This window comes from Eubalaena glacialis, chromosome 4 (genome assembly GCF_028564815.1).
Source record: "Eubalaena glacialis isolate mEubGla1 chromosome 4, mEubGla1.1.hap2.+ XY, whole genome shotgun sequence".
In the NCBI taxonomy this organism is placed as follows: domain Eukaryota; kingdom Metazoa; phylum Chordata; class Mammalia; order Artiodactyla; family Balaenidae; genus Eubalaena; species Eubalaena glacialis.
Window position 1 is genome coordinate 174,384,091 of NC_083719.1, and position 20,398 is coordinate 174,404,488.

The 20,398-nt window shown below is 56.5% G+C and overlaps 2 protein-coding genes across 4 annotated transcripts; both read left to right on the top strand.

Moving 5' to 3' along the window:
• JAK3 (Janus kinase 3) lies at positions 1 to 15,923 on the top strand. 3 transcript variants are annotated; one of them, XM_061190252.1, is made up of 24 exons: positions 1 to 105; positions 2,398 to 2,594; positions 3,057 to 3,180; positions 3,501 to 3,612; positions 3,790 to 3,935; positions 4,343 to 4,637; positions 5,190 to 5,312; positions 5,412 to 5,569; positions 6,020 to 6,131; positions 6,318 to 6,504; positions 7,124 to 7,251; positions 7,481 to 7,612; positions 8,198 to 8,282; positions 9,097 to 9,224; positions 9,926 to 10,058; positions 10,141 to 10,292; positions 10,432 to 10,582; positions 11,229 to 11,368; positions 11,440 to 11,629; positions 12,138 to 12,262; positions 12,549 to 12,721; positions 13,045 to 13,162; positions 13,527 to 13,637; positions 14,587 to 15,923. In XM_061190252.1, exons 2-24 carry the CDS (start codon positions 2,411 to 2,413, stop codon positions 14,692 to 14,694), a joined length of 3,315 nt encoding a protein of 1,104 aa, XP_061046235.1. In that variant the 5' UTR covers positions 1 to 105; positions 2,398 to 2,410; the 3' UTR covers positions 14,695 to 15,923. The 3 variants fall into 3 exon arrangements, with proteins under 3 accessions (XP_061046235.1, XP_061046236.1, XP_061046237.1); XM_061190253.1 differs by lacking the exons at positions 2,398 to 2,594; positions 3,057 to 3,180; XM_061190254.1 differs by lacking the exons at positions 1 to 105; positions 2,398 to 2,594; positions 3,057 to 3,180 and adding an exon at positions 3,190 to 3,361.
• A 2,016-nt stretch (positions 15,924 to 17,939) lies between these two features.
• On the top strand, positions 17,940 to 19,162 carry INSL3 (insulin like 3). Its single transcript, XM_061188644.1, has 2 exons — positions 17,940 to 18,129; positions 18,951 to 19,162. Exons 1-2 carry the CDS (start codon positions 17,940 to 17,942, stop codon positions 19,160 to 19,162), a joined length of 402 nt encoding a protein of 133 aa, XP_061044627.1.
• Positions 19,163 to 20,398: the final 1,236 nt, after the last annotated feature.

The window sequence follows — 20,398 nt, forward strand, 5'->3', positions numbered from 1 at the left end:
CTCAGGAAGCTGAGGGGCCCACACAGGAAGGAGCGAGTGGGACTTTCCTCCCGCTGTTGTTCGCCTCTGCCCTCCCGTAGCTGGCCCAGAGGTCCTCACCTCCAGGTAAGAGCTGGTGGTGCCACAGGGCTCTGGTCGGGGATGGGCGTGGGAGGAGACTGTGTGGACGGTCGCAGCTGGGGACAAAGGCAAGTTTGCCTTTCAGGCCTCTGAGGAAAGCTGCCAGATGTGAGCTGGGACAGCTGGGTGTGTGGCCTCTGGCAAATCGCTCCCCTCTCTGGGCCTCAGTTTCATCCTGCATAGGAGGCCTCGAATTCCCGGGTTCCTGGACTTGAAAGAATCATTGCGCATGCGCCCAGGGCTCCCGGTCCCTGAGGGGACAGTTCGAAGCCCCTACAATCCCAGGTCCCAGGTCCCATGCCGGAACACTGGGGGACCAGCCAATCTTCCCGGCATGTGGGACTTTTGGTGTTAAGACAGGGGCATTTTTCTGGGCCCCAGACAGACTTTCTTTTTTTACTTTCAATATTTTAAAAATCATGTTTCTTTTTTTTTTTTTTTATAAATTTATTTATTTATTTTTGGTTGCGTTGGGTCTTCATTGCTGCGAGCAGGCTTTTCTCTGGTTGCGGCGAGCGGGGGCTACTCTTCGTTGCGGTGCGCGGGCTTCTCCTTGTGGTGGCTTCTCTCGCTGCGGGGCACAGGCTCTAGGCGCGTGGGCTTCAGTAGTTGTGGCATGTGGGCTCAGCAGTTGTGGCTCACGGGCTCAGCAATTGCGGCTCGCAGGCCCAGTTGCTCCGCGACATGTGGGATTCTCCTGGACCAGGGCTCGAACCCATGTCCCCTGCATTGGCAGGTGGATTCCTAACCACTGCGCCACCAGGGAAGCCCTAAAAATCATGTTTCTTTAAGATTTACTTTAAACACAAGACACGCTGTGTGATTCCGTTTATATAAAGGTGCAAATTTGGGCAAGATCAGGACGACTGTTAGACATAAGACTGTGGGCACCTCTGTGGGGAGTGACAAGATGGGGTGGTGGCGGGGAGGGTCAGAGCTCATGGGATGGGAACATTCCAATTCCTGGTCTGGGAGCTGGTGACAACGGACTGTCCCTTGGGGAAAGTTCTCTCTCCCCCACACCCTGCCTCCCTGATGGTAACCCCCAAATCACTGTGCTAAGGGACCTTCCTGTCTGGTTTATCTGGAATTTGTCAAGTGCTTGCTGGGCATGTCACCAAGGATTTGTGCCACTTAGCGTGGATTAAACGTGTTGACAGCTCAGGCTGGGCTCAGCAAACCACCTCACTGAAGCAGGTGGGAATCAGCACATTTCACAGCTGAGAAAGCTGCGTCCCAGCAGTGGGAGCCCTGCTGGGGTCATGAAACCAGAATGCGGTTGGGCTGGGATTTGAACCCAGAGCCTGGGGTTTTTACCTATCCCCAGTCCCAGGCTTATATTCTGGGTGTGTTAAAATCTCATTAATGCTATCAGCCCCACTCCCGCTATTATTTTGGAACATAGTTTTTATCCAACATTCTCTTTTTGTATCTTCTTCATTTGGGTCAATTTACGTGGATCTTCTCTGTCTCCCCCCTTTTCCTCATTGGGTTTGAAACCCAACTCCTCCCTCTACCCAGCCAGGGGTCCTGAGCTCTGGGTCCCCCAGGGCGACAGAGGTCTGGAAGTTGGCTGGTGTAGAACGCCTGGGAATAAGGTGGGCGGTTTCCTCCTGGGCCTATCCCAGGGAGGGCTTCCTACTATGGGGACCTAATGGTGGGAGTGATGAAAGGAAAGGAGATGCAGGAAGCAGGGGAGACAGACACAGAGATCTCTGTTGACTGAGTCATCAGTCTGGATCTGCCCCCAAGGCATGCATCACACCAGCTGCAAAAGCTTCTAGCCCCAGCCTCAGAAGTGCTTGACTCCTCCAGCTTCACAGGGAGGGATGGCCACTTCTATCCCCACCCATGTGCACAGGCCAGTATCTATCTGCTTTCTGGTTAGCAAATCCCTATATCTGTGATTGACTGGTCATGCCTGTCTGGAGAAGGGTTGGGGAGGTGGTATGTGTGGAGGCTGGAGATCGACTAGAGATGTCTGCCCTGGGCACCAAGAGTCTGGAGAGTGAGTTCACACAAAGTTGTGTGACTGTCTTCCAGCCTCCCAGCACAGCCCTCACCTGGGGGGTTATGGTTCCTCACCCACCTTGCACACTCAGCTCCCCCTCTCTGTCTCTCGCCATCTCTGAGTTTCTCTCTGTCCCTGTCTCCTCCCTCTTTCTCCGGCTTCATCCCTACCTCACCCATCAGCATCTCTGCCCCCAACCCCACCCCAGAAGCTTTGTAGCCTTGTCCCCTGATCACAACTGAGGGGCTGCCTCTTTCTGTGTCCAGGCAGGCAGCACTCATGGCACCTCCAAGTGAGGAGACGCCCCTGATCTCTCAGCGCTCCTGCAGCCTCTCCTCTTCAGAGGCTGGTGCCCTGCACGTGCTGCTGCCCCCTCGGGGCCCTGGACCCCCACAGTGCCTCTCCTTCTCCTTTGGGGACCACTCAGCTGAAGAGCTATGTGTTTGGGCTGCTAAGGCCAGTGGTGAGTGGGTCCCTAGAAGGCTTGGCCAGAGGGAGGGGTAGGACTGTGCAGAACACAGATTGGGAGCTGGAAGAACTGCCAAGTGGAGTCATCATTGGAGCTGGGGTTAGAGGGATGAGTAGGGATGTGGTAAGGGAGGAGGGTGCACAGGAAATGGCACGTGCAAAGACTCAGAGGCGTGATGGTATACTAGGGGAAACAGCTGGTCATCCCTCGAGGTAAACTGTACATGGAAAGAGATGCTCTGGGGAGAGGGGCAGGGAGCCCTGAGAAGCAGACTGAGCACATGGCTTCTCTCCTAAGGGCAATGGGGAGCCCTGGAATGGGTGCGAGCAGGGGTGGGACATGGTGTCAGAGCTGAAGGTGAGAAAAAGCCTGTGGCGCTGCGTGGGGATAACATGGCAGCCCTGCAGGGGACAGATGGGGAGACTTGGGAGGGAACTGATGGGGGCATCCCCTCAGGCATCCTGCCCGTGTACCACTCCCTCTTTGCTCTGGCCTTGGAGGACCTGTCCTGTTGGTTCCCCCCGAGCCACATCTTCTCCGTGGAGGACGCGGGCACCCAGGTCCTTGTCTACAGGCTCCGGTAGGAAGTGTCCCCTGCCCGCCCCCCCCACAGGTGTGGGTTAAATAATACCGAGAGGGCATGCCTTTGGCTGAGGGCTTTGGAAATGGGAGTTTAAAACAACAGTGACCCTTCGATCACCATCTCCACACACCTCCTGGTGGGTGCCCCAGGGAGGGCGTGATCACTGCTCATTTCACAGGTGAGGAAACTAATGCCAGAGAGGGTGGGTCACTTGTCCAAGGTCACACAGCCAGTCAGTGGCATAACCTGGGCTCTGTGAGGTCCTGGCACAGTCCCTCCATCGTATCCCCACTCCAGGGTTCTCCCCTCTTGCACAGCTTTTACTTCCCCAACTGGTTTGGGCTAGAGAAGTGCCACCGCTTTGGGCTACGAAAGGACTTAGCCAGTGCCATCCTTGACCTGCCAGTCCTGGAGCACCTCTTTGCCCAGGTAGGGGTCTGCCTGGGGCTCAGCCCAGGGGTGGGGTCCACGGGGCAATATCAGGGCTCGTGGTTGGGCAGCCTCGGCTGACCCTCCCTGTGGCAGTCCAGGGGTGGAGGTCAGCCCAGGTGTGGGGGTCTACAGAGCAACATCAAGGCTCACGGTTGGGCTGTGACCGGCCTGCAGCACCGCAATGACCTGGTCAGCGGCCGCCTCCCGATGGGCCTCAGCCTCAAGGAGCAGGGCGAGTGTCTCAGCTTGGCTGTGCTGGACCTGGCCCAGATGGCCCTCGAGCAAGGTCAGCGGCCCGAGGAGCTGCTGAAGACCATCAGGTGAGGGCTTCCAGGCTGTGGCGCCCAGCATCTACCTGGGAGTGAGCCAGCATGGCTCCACCAGAGCACTGCCAGAGTCCAGGCCCACCTTGGGGCTTCCCACCTACAAGCCGCCAGTGTGTTCATGTGACCCAGCCCACACCCCTCCTTTCAACACAGTCCCACTGAGACTCCATTGTCGGGCTTCAGGCAGCTAAAAGGACTATGTGTGTCCCTGTCTGTCTTATGGGCCCCAATGGCCCTTCCTATAGAGGCCCTACGCCCATGCCTGTCCCTGAGTGCGTCTCTGTGCCCCCCTACTGAGGCGACACTCCAGCCCCTCAACTAAAGTCTGGGTTGATGTACGTCCCTGCCCTCCCCGCGGAGGCCCCTCTCCACATTGAGGGCCCCACTCCCCCCGCTCGCAGCTACAAGGTCTGCCTGCCCCCCGGCCTGCGCGACCTGATCCAGGGCCTGAGCTTCGTGACGCGGAGGCGTATCCGAAGGACAGTGCGCCGGGCCTTGCGCCGCTTGGCCGCCTGCCAGGCTGATAAGCACTCGCTCATGGCCAAGTACATCATGGACCTCGAGCGGCTGGACCCAGACAGGGCCACCGAGACCTTCCGCGTGGGCCTCCCCGGAGCTGCTGGTGGTCAGGATGCGCCGGGGCTGCTCCGCGTGGCTGGCGGCAGTGGCATCGCCTGGAGCCCGGGAGAACACGAGGTGCGAGGTCGGCTGGGTTGGGGCTCTGGGCAGGGCCAACGGCGGGGGCGGGGCAAGGGGGCGGGGGCAAGGAAGTGGGCGGGGCTTTGAGGGGCGGGGCCGAAGAGAGGAGGGACTGTGAGAGGGCTTGTGGGGGAGGGCACCCGGCTGAGTGAGGTGTAGGGCTGAGCGAGGAGGCGGGATTGAAATGGGCGGGGCGTAGAGGGAGGGGCTAGTTGGGTGGGCGGGGCTCAGAGTGGGGCTAACTGCAGGTTGAGGGAAGAGGCCGGACTGAGGGTGGGTGGGGCTCCCGACTGTACTAAGAGACACCGCGAGATAAAGTGGAGCTAAGTGAGGGAGGAGCTCGGGGTGAGGTGGGCTGGGGGACCTGCCGAGAGAAGGAGGCGGGGTTTGGCAGTGGTGGGGTGGGAGAGGGATGTGACTGGGTGAGGCTGAGAGGGGCGGGTCTCATGAGTATGGGTTGTATGGGTTGGTGGGGTCCAGGCTTCCAAAAGGGACTGGGGGCTCGGAGGGGGAGGGACCCCCAGCTTCAGTCCTCCCCCTTCTTCCCAGGTCCTCCAGCCCTTCTGCGACTTTCCAGAAATCGTGGATATCAGCATCAAGCAGGCCCCGCGCATTGGCCCCGCCGGGGAGCACCGCCTGGTCACCATCACCAGGACAGACAACCAGATCCTGGTGGGTGCTGGACCCCGTTCCCCTCTTGCCTTACCCGAGGGCAGGGACGCGGGACTGTCACCCTCGGGCCGCAGCGTGCGCTGACGTGGATCCTCACAGGAGGCCGAGTTCCCGGGGCTGCCCGCAGCGTTGTCCTTCGTGGCGCTCGTGGATGGCTACTTCCGGCTGACCACTGACTCCGGACACTACTTCTGCAAGGAGGTGGCGCCGCCGCGGCTGCTGGAGCAAGTGGCTGAGCAGTGCCATGGCCCCATCACGTAAGGACCCGCCCCCCTGTGGCCAGACTCACCGGGACCGAATCTCGGTCACTCCCCTTCTTGGAGCCTCTGTGTCCTCGGCTTTCAGGAGCCCTGGACAAGGGATCAAGTGCTTGAACAGCGCCAGGTGCATAGTTGGCGCTCAACGAGGCTGGGGTCTCCTTTCTGCTTCCAGGGCAGCCGCTTCCCTCCTCGAGGCCCCAGAGCCATTTTCTGGGGATGCTCGCGGTGCCCGGCTTCACCTGCAGCCTCCTCTTTAATCCCTGAGGCAGAAGCCCAACTTCTGGCTCAATTTATAAATGGGAGGGAGTGAGGGAATGTTACCTGGTGACCTTCCCAGGGCTTCAGAGAAACCAGAATTAGAACTCAGGTTTAGTTTGGTTTCTCTGCCTCTATCTCTCTGTTTCTCTCGATCTTCGCATCTCAGTTCCCTCCCACCTTTCCCCACAGCTTGGATTTTGCCATCAACAAACTCAAGACTGGGGGTTCACTTCCCGGCTCCTACGTTCTCCGCCGCAGTCCCCAGGATTTCGACAGCTACCTCCTAACTGTCTGTGTCCCGGTCAGTCTACCATAGGGGCCAGGAGGGCAAGGAGGGCTTCCTGGAGGAGATGATATTTGAGCATTACTTCCTGAAGAAGGGGAGGGAAAAGGCATTCCCAGTGGAAGGAACAGCATAGGCAAAGGCTTGGAGATTTGAGGGGGAGGGTGCCGCCCACTCCCACTCAGGGACCACTCCTCTTTGCAGACCCCCCTGGGCCCTGATTACAAGGGCTGCCTCATCCGGTGCGACCCCACAGGAACCTTTTCCCTGGCTGGCCTTGGCCGTCCCCACAGCAGTCTTCGAGAGCTCCTGGCAGCCTATTGGGATGGTGGGTTGCACGTGGATGGGGTTGAGCTGAACCTCACCTTCTGCTGCAGCCCCAGACCCAAAGGTGAGCCTGCCTTCTCCCCTGAGCTGAGTGATCAATCTGGGTCCCTGCCTTTCTGTGTCTGTTCCAGCTCTTGTATGGCAAGTGGCAGAGACTGCAGGTCAAGGTAGTTTAGGAGGGAAAAAACGGTGATTCGGGACTCGTGGGATAGAGGCTGCTTTCAGGCATGGTTAGATCCCGGCACAGCTGGATCTGAATGATGTCACTAGCACTTAGCCTCTGTCCATCTCTTGCCTCTTCCTGTGGGTGAATTTTGCTCTCAGACAAACCCCTTCGATGGGACAACTTTGAGGTGTGAGTTCTCCAGAGTCTCCCAGAATCCCTAGCAGGACTGATGAGTTCTCCAGAGTCTCCCAGAATCCCTAGCAGGACTGAGATCAGGCTGCCCACAGCATCACCTGCTCATTAGCACCCCCTGCAGGGTTCCTTCCCTCTCTGTCTCACTCTCCCACCCCTCACTGGGACTTCCTGGAGTCTCCTTTCAAATAAACCATGCGCCCTGGAGTCCTCCTCTTAGTATTGGCTTCTGAAGAAGACCCCACACTGAGACAGGGAGTGAGCAAACCTTTGAGGACCTTTTACCTCTGACCTCTGGTTTTCTTCCTCCATCCACTCCCCATAGAAAAGTCCAATCTGATTGTGGTCCGGAGAGATTGCAACCCACCCACATCATCCCCTGTTCAGCCCCAATCCCAATGCCAGCTGAGTCAGATGACATTTCACAAGATCCCTGCTGACAGCCTGGAGTGGGTAAGGGGCCCCAGGAAATGGGGGGGATACCTCAGTTGAGATCCATAGAGACCAGGTCTACATCCATCTCTTCTGTGTGGCCTCAGACATGTGATGTAACCTCCCTATGCCTCTGTTTCATCATCTGTAAAATGAGTCCATTGCCTGTGCCTTGCTTGGACCAGGGCTAGGGGATTGGATCCATGGGAGCCCCCTTACTGGCCTCTCATGTTGCCCCCTCACTCTCCAGCATGAGAACCTGGGTCACGGGTCCTTTACCAAGATTTACCGGGGCTGTCGCCATGAGGTTGTGGATGGGGAGGCCCGAGAGACAGAGGTGCTGCTCAAAGTGATGGATGCCAAGCACAAGAACTGCATGGAGGTGAGCAGGGTGGGACCAGGCCTCTTGGATCAGGGCCTGGGTGGAGAGAGGGTCATGGATTCAGAGAAATTTGAAACACACAGGGTCTTAAAACAACAGAAATGTAGCCACAGCATCTCCATGAAATATAGAAGGGTCGGGGAAGTTAGATGCAAACAGAAAGAGTACACCAGACAGAGGGAACAGCCAGTGCAAAGGTCCTAAGGCAGGGCCAAGCCTGGCATGTTTAAGGAACAGCAAGGAGGCCAGTGGGTCAGAGAGGAACCAGCAAAGGAGAAGAGAGGAATGATGCGGATGGAGGCATCAGCAGGGGCTGGGCAACACAGAGGAAGGTTTGAGCCCTTCTCAAACCCCAAATCTCCCACTTGTGTGAGAGATTCAAGGTAGAATACAGTGGGGACTTCCTGCCTCCATCAGAAAATCATGATACAGAGTACTATGTGCACTAATGGTGGACTCCAGGGCCAAAGGAGGCTGGCGACCAGGTCTCCTAAGGCAGGTGTGAGAGCAGTAAGTTTGGGGTCCTTGGTCTGACCCTGAAGTGGAAGAAACCCACGCATCTTCTCTCCCTTCTTTCCTCCCCAGTCATTCCTGGAAGCAGCGACCTTGATGAGCCAAGTGTCGTACCAGCATCTCGTGTTGCTCCATGGCGTGTGCATGGCTGGAGACAGTGAGAGACATTCCCCGCCCCACCCCTGCCCTGCCTCATTGAGCCCATCTAGAGCAGCAATAGCCGTACACATCCAGAGCCTGCCCTGGCTGGGGCTCCGTTCCATCAGGGTCTATCACCCTCCCCCTCAAATCTCCAAGCCTGTACCCATCTCCCTGAATCATCACTCCTTGGGCAAGCAACTCCAGGCTCCCACCAATACCAGCCCCCCAAAATTATCTCAAGTCAGGCAGACCTGGGTTCCAATCTCACTCTGTTGCAGCTTTGCAAGGTCCACGCTACCTCTCCAAGCCTTGGTTCCATCAGTTCAGCTCAGCAGCTATTTATTGGGAGCCCAGTATGTGCCAGGAGCTGGGTGCCTAGCATAGAACATGATAAGCTGAGAAGGATGATAAATGATTTTGTGTGATGGGGGCAGCGCAGGGCATTGTGGGTGATCAGAGGCAGCCAACCCAGCTTGGAGGTCAAGCAATGATTCTGGGTAGGCAAGGATAAGTTCTAAGCTGGAAAGGCAAGGATAAATAGGCATTAGGGAAGCGAAGGAAGAGGGATGTTCCAGGCAGAAACACAGAACATGCAAAGGGCTGGAAGTGGGTCATGGAGAGAGCTTGGCACCTTCCAGGCATTTCAGACAAATGGTTCTGAGATGGGAAATGGGGAGGAAGAGAGGTGAGTAGGGTAAGAATGGAGGAATAGGGGAGGGAAAAGTCAGAGCTGAGAGTTCAAGGGACCCTTGAAGGTGGAGCTGGGGCAGAGCCTGTTGAACACAAGTGCAGTCCTACCTCCCAACCGTGCCCCTCCCTACTGCCACCAGGCATAATGGTGCAGGAATTTGTATACCTGGGAGCGCTGGACACATATCTGCGTAAGTGTGGCCAGCTGGTGCCGGCCAGCTGGAAGCTACAGGTGATCAAACAGCTGGCTTATGCCCTCAACTATCTGGTGAGTGCTCCTCTGCTGCTCCAGCCTCCATTCACAGAGTGTACGGGGCTTTGAGAGTGGGCTCTGTCGTGTGGACAGGAGTTTGGCAAGGGTGCAAGGGGAGGGCATTTTAGACTGAGGGAACAGCATATAAACAGGTTCAGAGGTGTAAGAGCAGAAGGGAACAGCTTGTAATTCATGGAAATTGAGGGGAGTAGTGAGCAATGAGGCTGGCCAGGGGGGCAGGCTTCCCAGAAGAAAGAACATTAGAGTTGGGACCTTGAAGATTAAGTAGAAGTTCATTAAGAGGAGAAAGGAAGGAGGGCATTCAGGCTGAGGGAACAGCCTGGGCAAAGGCTGCAGCTTAGAAGGTGTGTTGCCTGTCCTGGGGTGCACCAGGCAGGTTGCCTGGCAGGAGACCAGAGTGGAGATGTGGGAGAGAGAAGCTCATGGGAAGAGTGAACAAGAGCTGGATCTCAAAGGGCCTTGAGTGCCGGGCTGAGGACCTTTGACTTTATCCTGAAGGGAGTGGGGAGCCATGGGATGGGGGAGCAATGTTTGAGAAGAGGGTGGGACACGGGGGGTGGACTGCTAATAGTCTAGGGAAGGTGCTGAAGTATGGCCTGAGCAGTACCAGGTGGGCTTTGAAGGATGTGCAGGAGTTCGCCAGCCAGAATACTCATTCATCATTCTTGGCATTTTCCTATGCTTGGTCCACTTAGGAAGACAAAGGTCTCCCTCACGGCAATGTCTCAGCCCGGAAGGTGCTCCTGGCTCGGGAGGGGGCTGACGGGAACCTGCCTTTCATCAAGCTGAGTGACCCCGGTGTCAGCCCCACTGTGCTAAGCCTGGAGAGTAAGTGCTGAGGGGTGGAGGAGGGAGGGGCCTAGTGAGGCAAGGAAGCAGATCCCTGACCCCATCCTTGCCCCTCCACCAGTGCTCACTGACAGGATCCCCTGGGTGGCCCCTGAGTGTCTCCAGGAGGCCCGAACACTTGGCTTGGAAGCTGACAAGTGGGGCTTTGGTGCCACAGTCTGGGAGGTGTTCAGCGGTGTCACAATGCCCATCAGCACCCTGGATCCTGCCAAGGTCAGAGCACGAGTATTGGCTTCTAGAGCTCTCATTTGACAGAAGGGTAGACTGAAGTCCAGCTTGGGGAGGATGGGGATGTCTGGGGGTGCCTTCTGAGGGTGCACTGGGTCTGACCAGCCCCTCCTCCTGCCCTCAGAAGCTCCAGTTTTACCAGGAACGGCAGCAACTGCCTGCACCCAAGTGGATGGAGCTGGCCCTGCTGATCCAACAGTGCATGGCCTATGAGCCAGGCCAGAGGCCCTCTTTCCGCGCTGTCATCCGTGACCTGAACAGCCTCATCACTTCAGGTGCCCACTGGGCCAGGCAGGGTGGGCAGGGCCGGCATGTCATATTGGACCCAGTAGGAGAGCGACGTTTGCATGTAGAGCCTGCCCTGTGTGCCTGGCAAGGTTGGAATGGTTGGTGACTGTGACAGTCAGCACGAGTTTCACCAGCTGCTGTAACAAACAGGCCCCTCAATTCAAGGTTGAACATGATGGATGTTTAGTTCTCATTCAATGAGGGTGTCCAGGTCAACAAGAAACTCTCCCTTTGTGGTTCCCCCCATCCCATGGCCTCAGGCCCCTGCTGGATCCTCTGCAAACAAGAGGGAGAGTGTAGAAGGTCCCACCTAGGTTTCCATGGGCCGGGCCTAAGGGGGCATTCAGCATGTCTCTGTCCCCTATCAGCCTGAGTTCAGTCATTTGACCATACCCCATGGCAGTGGAGTCTGGGTAATGCCCTTCTGTCTGTGTACAGCATGTGCACTGCATAAGAGGGCTGCCTTTGCCCAAGAGCACCTTTTTCCAGCCCCACAAAGTACCTCTTGGCTTGCAGAGGCCCTGCCATAATGCACAGAGAGGCTAAGCATTCAGATGGAGGTCACACAGCAAGTCAGTTAGGAGTGGGGGCTTAGGGCCCAATGCACTGCTCACTCACTGCCTGTGCCCGCAGATTATGAGCTCCTCTCAGACCCCACACCTGGTGCCCTGGCGCCCCGTGATGGTCTTTGGAATGGTGCCCAGCTCTATGCCTGCCAGGACCCTACCATCTTTGAGGAGAGACACCTCAAGTACATCTCACAGCTGGGCAAGGTGAGGAGGGTTAGGCTGGGGTGGGTGAGGTAGCACCCATGCACGTGGACACCAGCCCTGCTGTCCCCCAGGGCAACTTTGGCAGCGTGGAACTGTGCCGCTATGACCCGCTGGGCGACAACACAGGTGCCCTGGTGGCCGTGAAGCAGTTGCAGCACAGCGGGCCAGAACAGCAGAGGGACTTCCAGCGGGAGATCCAGATCCTCAAAGCCCTCCACAGTGACTTCATTGTCAAGTACCGGGGTGTCAGCTATGGCCCAGGTGAGCCACCTCCCAAGTGGATGCTCTTCAAATCACACATCCTCATCCTTCTGCAGTACCATTTTAGGGTGGTCTGAGAACGCCAGTGCGGGTGCTACTGACTGGTCTCTTTTTTTTTTTTTTTTCTTTTAATTAATTTTTATCGTATAGTTGCTTTACAATGTTGTGTTAGTTTCTGCTGTACAGCAAAGTGAATCAGCTATACATATACATATATCCCCCTGACTGGTCTTGTTTATCCAGATCTAGACTGCCTTGGGATCGACAATTTCCCCACCGGAAAAAATGGGTCATTATGAGGTTTAAAAGAATCAATGAATATTGTAGAAAGTACTCAAAAAGACATTAGCGATAAGCGTCACTGTTGCCGTTCCCATTTTACAGAAAGCAATATTGAGGCCGGGAGGGACACGAGGTCCCACTCTGAACCGGGAAGGAGAATGGGGAGGGGGAGTAGACAAAGTTAGGCCCTGTGGTGACTCCTCCCTGCCTCCCCCACCTCCCCTAGGCCGCCTGAGCCTGCGGCTGGTCATGGAGTACCTGCCCAGCGGCTGCCTGCGCGACTTCCTGCAGCGGCACCGCGCGCGCCTTGACGCTGGCCGCCTGCTCCTCTACGCCTCGCAAATCTGCAAGGTGCGGGCCGGAAGAGGGCGGGGCGCCCGTCAGACCTGCGGGAACTGACCTGGCTCGACCTGGGCAAGGTCTGCGTGGATTCGCCAGGAAGGCTGAGGGTTGAAGTTTGGGGTCCAGGTCAGGTTGGAAGTGGGGTTGAGTTAGGGCTAAGGTCAGGACTGGAGTGCAGGATGGGTCAGGGGTAGGGTTAGGCTTGGGGTCTGGACTGGGGCTGGTGTTGGATTCCATGTCAGACTGGGGCCCCTGCGGAGTCATCCTGGAGTCCGTATTCCATGCCCTCCCGCAGGGCATGGAGTACCTGGGCTCCCGCCGCTGCGTGCACCGCGACCTGGCAGCCCGTAACATCCTGGTGGAGAGCGAGACGCATGTCAAAATCGCCGACTTCGGCCTCGCCAAGCTGCTGCCGCTCGACAAAGACTACTACGTGGTCCGCGAGCCAGGCCAGAGCCCCATCTTCTGGTAGAGACCTCGCCCCTGCCCCACCCTGCCTCCCCACTACCCAGGCCCCTCCCCTGCTCCCCCCTTCCTGGCCCCGCCCCTCCTCCCCAGGGTCTGGGGCCAGCCCCGGCCACGCCCCCACGGCCGCGGCCCCTTCCCGACCACGCTCCTTTTCTTGTTCTGGCTCCGCCCTGACCCCGCCCAGGCCCCGCCCTGGGGCACCACAGGGTTGGAGACTTTCTCATAACTCCCACCTACCGTGACCAGCTACCCCAGTCCGAGGCTGCGCCCTTTCCCGTCCTCTGCCTTACTGTCGCCCCCAAGGCCTCCCTGTTCCCCTCCAGGTACGCCCCAGAGTCCCTCTCGGACAACATCTTCTCGCGTCAGTCGGATGTCTGGAGCTTCGGGGTCGTCCTGTACGAGCTCTTCACCTACAGTGACAAGAGCTGTAGCCCCTCAGCCGTGAGTCGGCACCCCTGGATCCCCAATACCCTCCTCCCCCCCAACCCCTTCCTGGCCAACCCCCGTCCTGTTTATGCCCGCGTCCCTCGCTTGCTCAGGGTCCCCTGGTCCCAGCATTAGAGGCTCCAGTAGGACCCCTTTTCACTATGGCTGGCCCCCACCTCCCACACCACCACAGGCAGCCCCTCCCCCATGCACCACAGACAATTCCTCCTCCTCCATTAAGAAGGGCCCCTTGCCCCACCACGGGTGGGTAATTCCCTTCCTCCCTTCACTATGGCTGACCCCCACATCACGGGCGGCCACTCCCCCTTCCATCATGGATGGCTCCTCCCCCACCTCGGGCCCTCCCCCTTGGCTCCAGGAGTTCCTGCGGATGATGGGATGTGAGAGAGATGTGCCAGCCCTCTGCCGCCTCCTGGAGCTGCTGGCCGAGGGCCAGAGGCTGCCCGCACCTCCTGCCTGTCCTGGTGAGGTGAGCACTGGAGGGCCTGCCTCAGTTTCCCACTTTGTAGGTTCACCAGGGGGCCTGGGCAAGCCTGCTGGTCCCTCTGGGTCTCTCCACCACAGATATCTCTTGATTGAGAGCAGGGACCAGAGCATGAGGCTGAAGGGGATTTCTGGCTCTACTTTGCTGCTCTCTCACTGTATGGCAAGTCACAAACACTTTCAGAGCCTCAGTTTACCTGTCTCCAAAATGGGAATAACAATGCCTTATAGGGTGGGAGAGGATCAGATTAGCTAACATCTCTCCATTGCTCAGCTCTGAGCCTGGCATACAGTCGGTGCTCAATAAATGATGGTGACTCTTACAGTTTCTCATCACAGCTTTTGTGGAAGTGTCTGACATGTGGTTGGTTATTCACAAATTAATTTGTTCAGGCCACAAACATTTATTGAGTGCTGACTGTGTGCTGGCTCTGTGCTGGGTGATGGGGACCCAGCAGGGGACAGAAGAGATACTACCCCTCCTCCCTGTAACCAGCAGAAGCTAACAAGAACATTCTGGTGGTGATCAATGTCTGGAAAGAGATGGGGGAGTGTGGTCAGGGATGGCCTCTTAGAGGGGGAGATGCCTGAAGGAGGAAGAGGATCTCACCCATGGGGAAAGCTGGGAGAGGGCATTCTCAGTGGAGCACACAGCAGGTGCAAAGGCCCTGAGGTGGGAATGAGTTTGGTGTATTTACAAAATGAGATGGGGGCAGATGTGGCTGCATGGAACAAGAGAGGAGGTGATGGAGGTGATGGTAGAGGGAGGGAGGCAGGGGAGGAGATGAAATTTTGTTCTAAGATCCATAGGGAGCCATGGGAGGCTTTGGAGCAAGGGAGGGATGGAGTCTAATTTATATTTTAAAACTGTGAACAGGAGTCATGTCCTTCCTACCACTCACATGTGACCCTGTTGTCTCTTCCCACCCCCTCAGGTTCATGAGCTCATGAAGCTGTGCTGGGCCCCTAGCCCGCAAGACCGGCCACCATTCAGCGCCCTGGGCCCCCAGCTGGATGCACTGTGGAATGGAAGCCAGGGATAGTGTCCAGAGGCATGAGACCCTCACCTGCCCTGCTTGTCTAGAGGGAGAACCCCATTCTCTGTCTTTTTTATATCTCCTGCACACAGACCTCTGGGTTCTGGTCTCCATGGACTGGCTGTGTGACCTTGAGCAGGGACCTACCCCTCTCTGGGCCTCCTGCTTCAGAGACCCCCTTCATGGAGCAAATGACATTGCACTTGGGGGAGCACCCCTGGCTTGTAGAGCAACAGCAGCCTCGTAGCATTAGGAACTTGTAAAGATTCAAGACAGATGCAATGGTGGGGTCTACTGAGCCCCCCCCACCCCAGAATCGAGGGACCAGAGTTAAGTCCCCCCCATCTTCCCAACCTCTCAGGGCCTGGCCTGGAGCTTCCTGTCTCATTTCCAGAGGAGACATTATATAGCTTTAAATATGTGATCTCAGGCTTCTATTCCCCCCTCCCTCTTTAGCTGGAGGAAGCCAAGGACAAGAGAGCTGCCCTGGCTGAAAATTCACTTTTTGGGGGGAGCCTGTGTGACTGTTCAGAATTGTGTAAGAGACCAGGAGAAGCTGAGGCCCCAGTCCACACTAACTGAACCTGAGGGTTCCAGGGCTTCAGTTTTCCTGCCTGTACACTGGGGCCCTTTCTGTCCAGACCAGAGGATCACACAACTGATGACAATGGAGCCTAACAGGAGCTTTTCAGTGGGTGAAGGAAGGAAAGGCATTCTTGGCAGAGGGAACAGCATGGTGAAAGGAGGAGGCTCAGAGTACAGAGGTTAAGCGTGCAGGTATTGGAGCCCACGGTTCTGCCACTTATTTGCTGTGTGATGGTGGGAGAGTTGCTTCCTCTCTCTGGGCCTCAGTTCCATCCTCTGTATAATGGGCAATAGTGTTGGCCCTTTGGCTATACAGAGTCAACTTCTGGAGGCTTGTGAGAAGGCATCTTGTGCAGGTTAAGCTTACCCCACCACTCCTTCACACCAGCCTGCAAGGTTTTTCTGCCACTTTTTGCCTCCCTGGAAAACTCTTATTCATCTCTCAGAACCCCAGCTATCACCTCCTTGCAGCGTTCCCTAGGGTTCTCCCACCACTCCCAGTCAGCCCTGTACTTCTGACCCTAGGGCTGGGGTGGTGTCTGCGTCCAGCTCTGTCTCTTCTGACGTGGAGGCTCCTTGGGGGCTGGGCTGGGCACAGAGGGGACTCTGGGAGTGTATGTTGAATGAATAAAGAAGTTCAATGAAAAGGATGGTTTGTTGCTGGACTTGGGCAATGGGGATCCTTGGGGATGTGTGAGCCGGGGAGGAATGTGCTTAGGGCTGGGGGATAGAGACCCCTGGGGGCCACAATGGGAGCCTCAGGGCAGGCTGGGGGAGGAGGGACAGGAGGATGGGGCCCTCGAGGACAGAAGCCCTCCCCCCAAGCCCCAGCTGCTGGCCTTGGCACTGTCCTGGGGAGCTGATTACAGGCTCTTGGTGGGTGGAGGGAACAGGCTGCTCTAGTGGGGGCCAGAGGGCAAGGCCTGGTTGGGAGGGTTAAGCTATGGGGAGGGGTCCAACATTAGCGGGGGCCAAACCAGTCCCTCGTTTGCTCCTCAGGAATGCTGGAAAGATTTGGAGAGTGACAGAGACAGAGAGAGAAAGGCCAAGAGAGACTCAGAGAGAGACAGAGGGAGCAGGGGAGAGACAGAGACAGAGATCTCTGTGCCTACTGTCATAGCCTGCTTTGGTGAAAAGGGGGAGGGGCTGCAAGACAGGGTTTTCAGCTCAGGGTCTCACCCGCGTTGGGTTGAGTAACCTCCCTCTCTGCCTTAGTTTCCCTCCTTGGTAAAACTGGCACCCAGACTGGCACCCGGTAGAGGCCCTCCATCCCCTGCCCAACCCAAGGAGACCCTGATGTGGGAGAGGCGGAACCGACCAAGACTCGCAGCCCCAGGGCCCAGCCTCTTGTGACCTTGGGCAAGTGTGGGGTCCCCTCTCTGAGCCTCAGTTTCCTTATTTGTCCAGTAATAAGGACAACATGATTCTGAATGGCCCTGGTCTCAGTTGGCTGGATGCCCACCGCCACCATCCCATGGAATTATTAGTTCTCAGTTTTATCTATTTCTCCTCTTTAAAATGGTTAAAAAATAAAGACTCCTCAACCAGTGGTCCCCCTGGGAGAGATATGCCCAAGGCCCTGGCTCAGGGAGAGAGACCATGGCTGTTTTGTATGGACCTCGGCCTATCAATAATCAGTAATCAATGTTGGGCTTCCCTGGTGGCGCAGTGGTTAAGAATCCGCCTGCCAATGCAGGGGACACGGGTTCAAGCCCTGCTCCGGGAAGATCCCACATGCCGCGAAGCAACAAAGCCCGAGCGCCACAACTACTGAGCCTGACCTCTAGAGCCCGTGAGCCACAACTACTGAGCCCACGCGCCACAACTACTGAAATCCGCACGCCTAGAGCCTGTGCTCTGCAACAAGAGAAGCCACCACAATGAGAAGCCCGCGCACCGCAATTAAGAGAAAGCTGCTGCCCACCGTAACTAGAGAAAGCCCATGCGCAGCAACGGAGACTCAACGCAGCCAAAAAATAAAATAAAATAAAAATAAATAAATTAATTAATTTAAAAAAAATCACTGTTGTGGCTGGACCGGCCCTTGAGTTCTTATTATGATTGAAAGATGCCATTCAGCAACAACCATCAGGAAACTTTGAGAAAATAAAGGTTTATTACTTATAAATTACACAGCACACCTGGAAATTACACAGCACTCCTGGGGTCACAGAGCAAGGTCCTGGGTACAGAGAGCAGTGTGGGCCTGGGGTCCTGCTTTTATTGGGGTCAAGGGTGGGAGCCTAAGAGTTGTGGGCTCACTCTTTATTGGTGAATTTAACATAGGTTGGAATTTAAAGCATAAGAAGAGAAAACAAAACAAGCAACCAAGTGGCCCAAGTGGTAAGTGACTGAAATCAGCCGAGATGTGTAAAACAAAGGTGCCTCAGTGGGAGGAGGTGGCCTGGCCCTTTACCTAGTCACATTTATTGGGGAGCCATCTATGAAGCCGATGCCTTGGCAATCAAAGGTTGTCAGGCACTCATATCATAAAAAAAAGGAAACCCAACTATCAGGGGTTCCAGTATGCTTGCCCTGACCCTGCCCTTGACCTTCTCCCTGGACCGTCCTGCAGGAATGCTCTGTCCCCCCTCCAAGGCTCCCAGCTGGGGCGGGCCAGCGCCTATAAGGGGGATCCCCGCTGGGGCCCGGTGCCTCCCGCCGCCATGGACCCCCGTCGGCTCACCTGGGCGCTGGTGCTGCTGGGCCCGGCCCTGGCGCTCGCCCTAGGCCCTGCCCCCGCCCAGGAGGCGCCCGAGAAGCTGTGCGGCCACCACTTCGTGCGCGCGCTTGTGCGGCTGTGCGGAGGCCCGCGCTGGTCCCCCGAGGATGGGCGACGTGTGGCTGGCGGCGACCGTGAGTAGGGGCGGGCGAGGACTGTGCTGTGGGGTCTCTGGGGCCGGGCGTGAGGCAGGTGCATGCAGATGGGTTTGCATGCACGTTCTGGGGTCCACCTGCCGGCTGCGCGGGTGTGTGCAAGTCCGCGGGCGATGCGCCCCCTGCCAGGCGCGGGCATCAGTGCGCGGCGAGCGAGGCGAGCGAGTCTGAACAAGTGCGTAGCCAGATCATATCCTGTCTTTATTTACAGTATCAATATTTTGATCTTCAGGAATTTCTGCATTCATTTGAATTTTAAAATATTCCGTTACAATATGTTTGATCTTGGTTGTTGAGGTTTTTTGGCGCCCCCTTAAAATTGTGCGCTCCAGGCCCGCGCCTGGCTGTCTTCACCCTAGTTCCGGCCCTGGTGCAGGGAGTATCACACAGCTTTGTGTACAACGTCTGTCACATGCGTGTGTGTCCTGTGTGTGTGACACGGGTACAGATGGGTGTGCAGAGGTGCGCAGGGAAGTGGGAGGGGCTATGAGGGTGTGCGCCTGCGTCTGTGTGTACATGTATACGTCGTATGTCACCCCTTCTGTCATCTGCTCTGTGAAGTGTCTGTGCCTTCTTACCATAGGTGACACGTGGGAGTGTGCATAGCTGGGGACTTGAGTGTGGTGTGGGTCAAGACTGCACACGTCCGGATGGGGGATTCAATCTGTGCCTGGTATACACTGGGCACTCAATAAATGCTTACTTTCTGTTTCTGTGCATGATGAGTGGAGGCTGTGTGTGCAGTGTGAGTGGGGTCCTCTGGGGTCCCCCCTCTATGCTGAATTCCTCCCTGTCCCCAGGTGAGCTGCTACAGTGGCTGGAAGGACAACATCTCCTCCAAGGGCGGATGGCCAGTGGGGACCCCGTGCTGGTACTCGCCCCACAGCCCCTGCCCCAGGCCTCTCGCCATCACCACCACCCCCACCGCCGGGCAGCTGCCACCAACCCTGTCCGTCACTGCTGCCTCAGTGGCTGCACCCGGCAAGACCTGCTGACCCTCTGTCCCCACTGACCCTCCTGGGGTGTGGCCTTGGGGGAGCCCGAGACCCACAGGGGTCCGGTCTGGTGAACTCCTGATGCCACACAGCACCATGAAGCCCCATGTCTGGGGGGGGGACTTTGTTGATTACCTCCTAGGACAAGGCACTCACCACCTCACCCAGGCCACCTCTCCTCTGGGGGGCCAACTGGGGAAAACACCAGATCCCAAACCTTGGAGTTTCCTTGGAGGAAACTTGGTTTCCTCCAAAACCTTGGAGGATCCTTGGTTTTGTGGAGATGCCAGACACCTGTTCTCAAATGTTCTCACCTCAGAGGAGCCCCAGTTACCCCGCTCCCTGCATTTGACACCCCTCTTGCTGTCTTATCAATAGTAAATAAATAAGATGTCTGCAGAATCTGAAGAAACTTTTTGCATTTTCTCAAGAAAAAGGCACAAGCCTGGGTCAGCCTTTGTGTGGAATTGTCCTCTGGCAGCCGTGGACCCACCAACACTTCCTTTCCAGAAACTTAATAACAATTGAAGAATCATCACAATACAAAGTGGGGAAACTGAGGCCAAGGGAGCTGGCTGTTTGCCAAGGTCAGACAGGGAGGGAATGGCCAAGTTCAGGATTCGAATCCAGGTCTCTGTCATGGCTCATGGGGGGCCTTAACCTCACTTAACGTCCACTTATCAGTGGACACAACACATGAATGTCTGAATGAGTCACAGTGGATTTTTTTTTTTTTTTTTTTGGCGGCGCTGTGGGGCTTGTGGAACCTTAGTTCCCTGACCGGGGATTGAACCCGTGCCACCTGCAATGGAAGCGTGGAGTCCTAACCACTGGACCGCCAGGGAATTCCCCTCACAGTGGATATTTAGTGATCCAACTCTCACCATTCTTTTCACTTGCATCCTCCTTTCATCCTGAGATAAGAATTGTATGATTTGACCCTCTTGAAAAAAATGCTCGGGCATTTGACTATGTGATCTGTTCACATGTGTATTAGTTTCCTAAGGCTGCTGGAACAGCCACAGACTGGGTGGCTTAAAACAGTAGAAACTTATTCCCTCCCAGTTTTAGAGGCCAGAAGTCAGAAATCAAGGTGTTGGCAGGGTTGATTCTTTTTGAAGGGCTCTGAGGAACATTCTGTCCGCCTGCCTCTCTCAACTCTGGGGGGCTACTGGCAATTCTTGGCTTGTAGGTGCATCACTCCAAGCTCTGCCCCCATTTTCACATCGTCTTCTTTTCCATGTCTCTCTGTG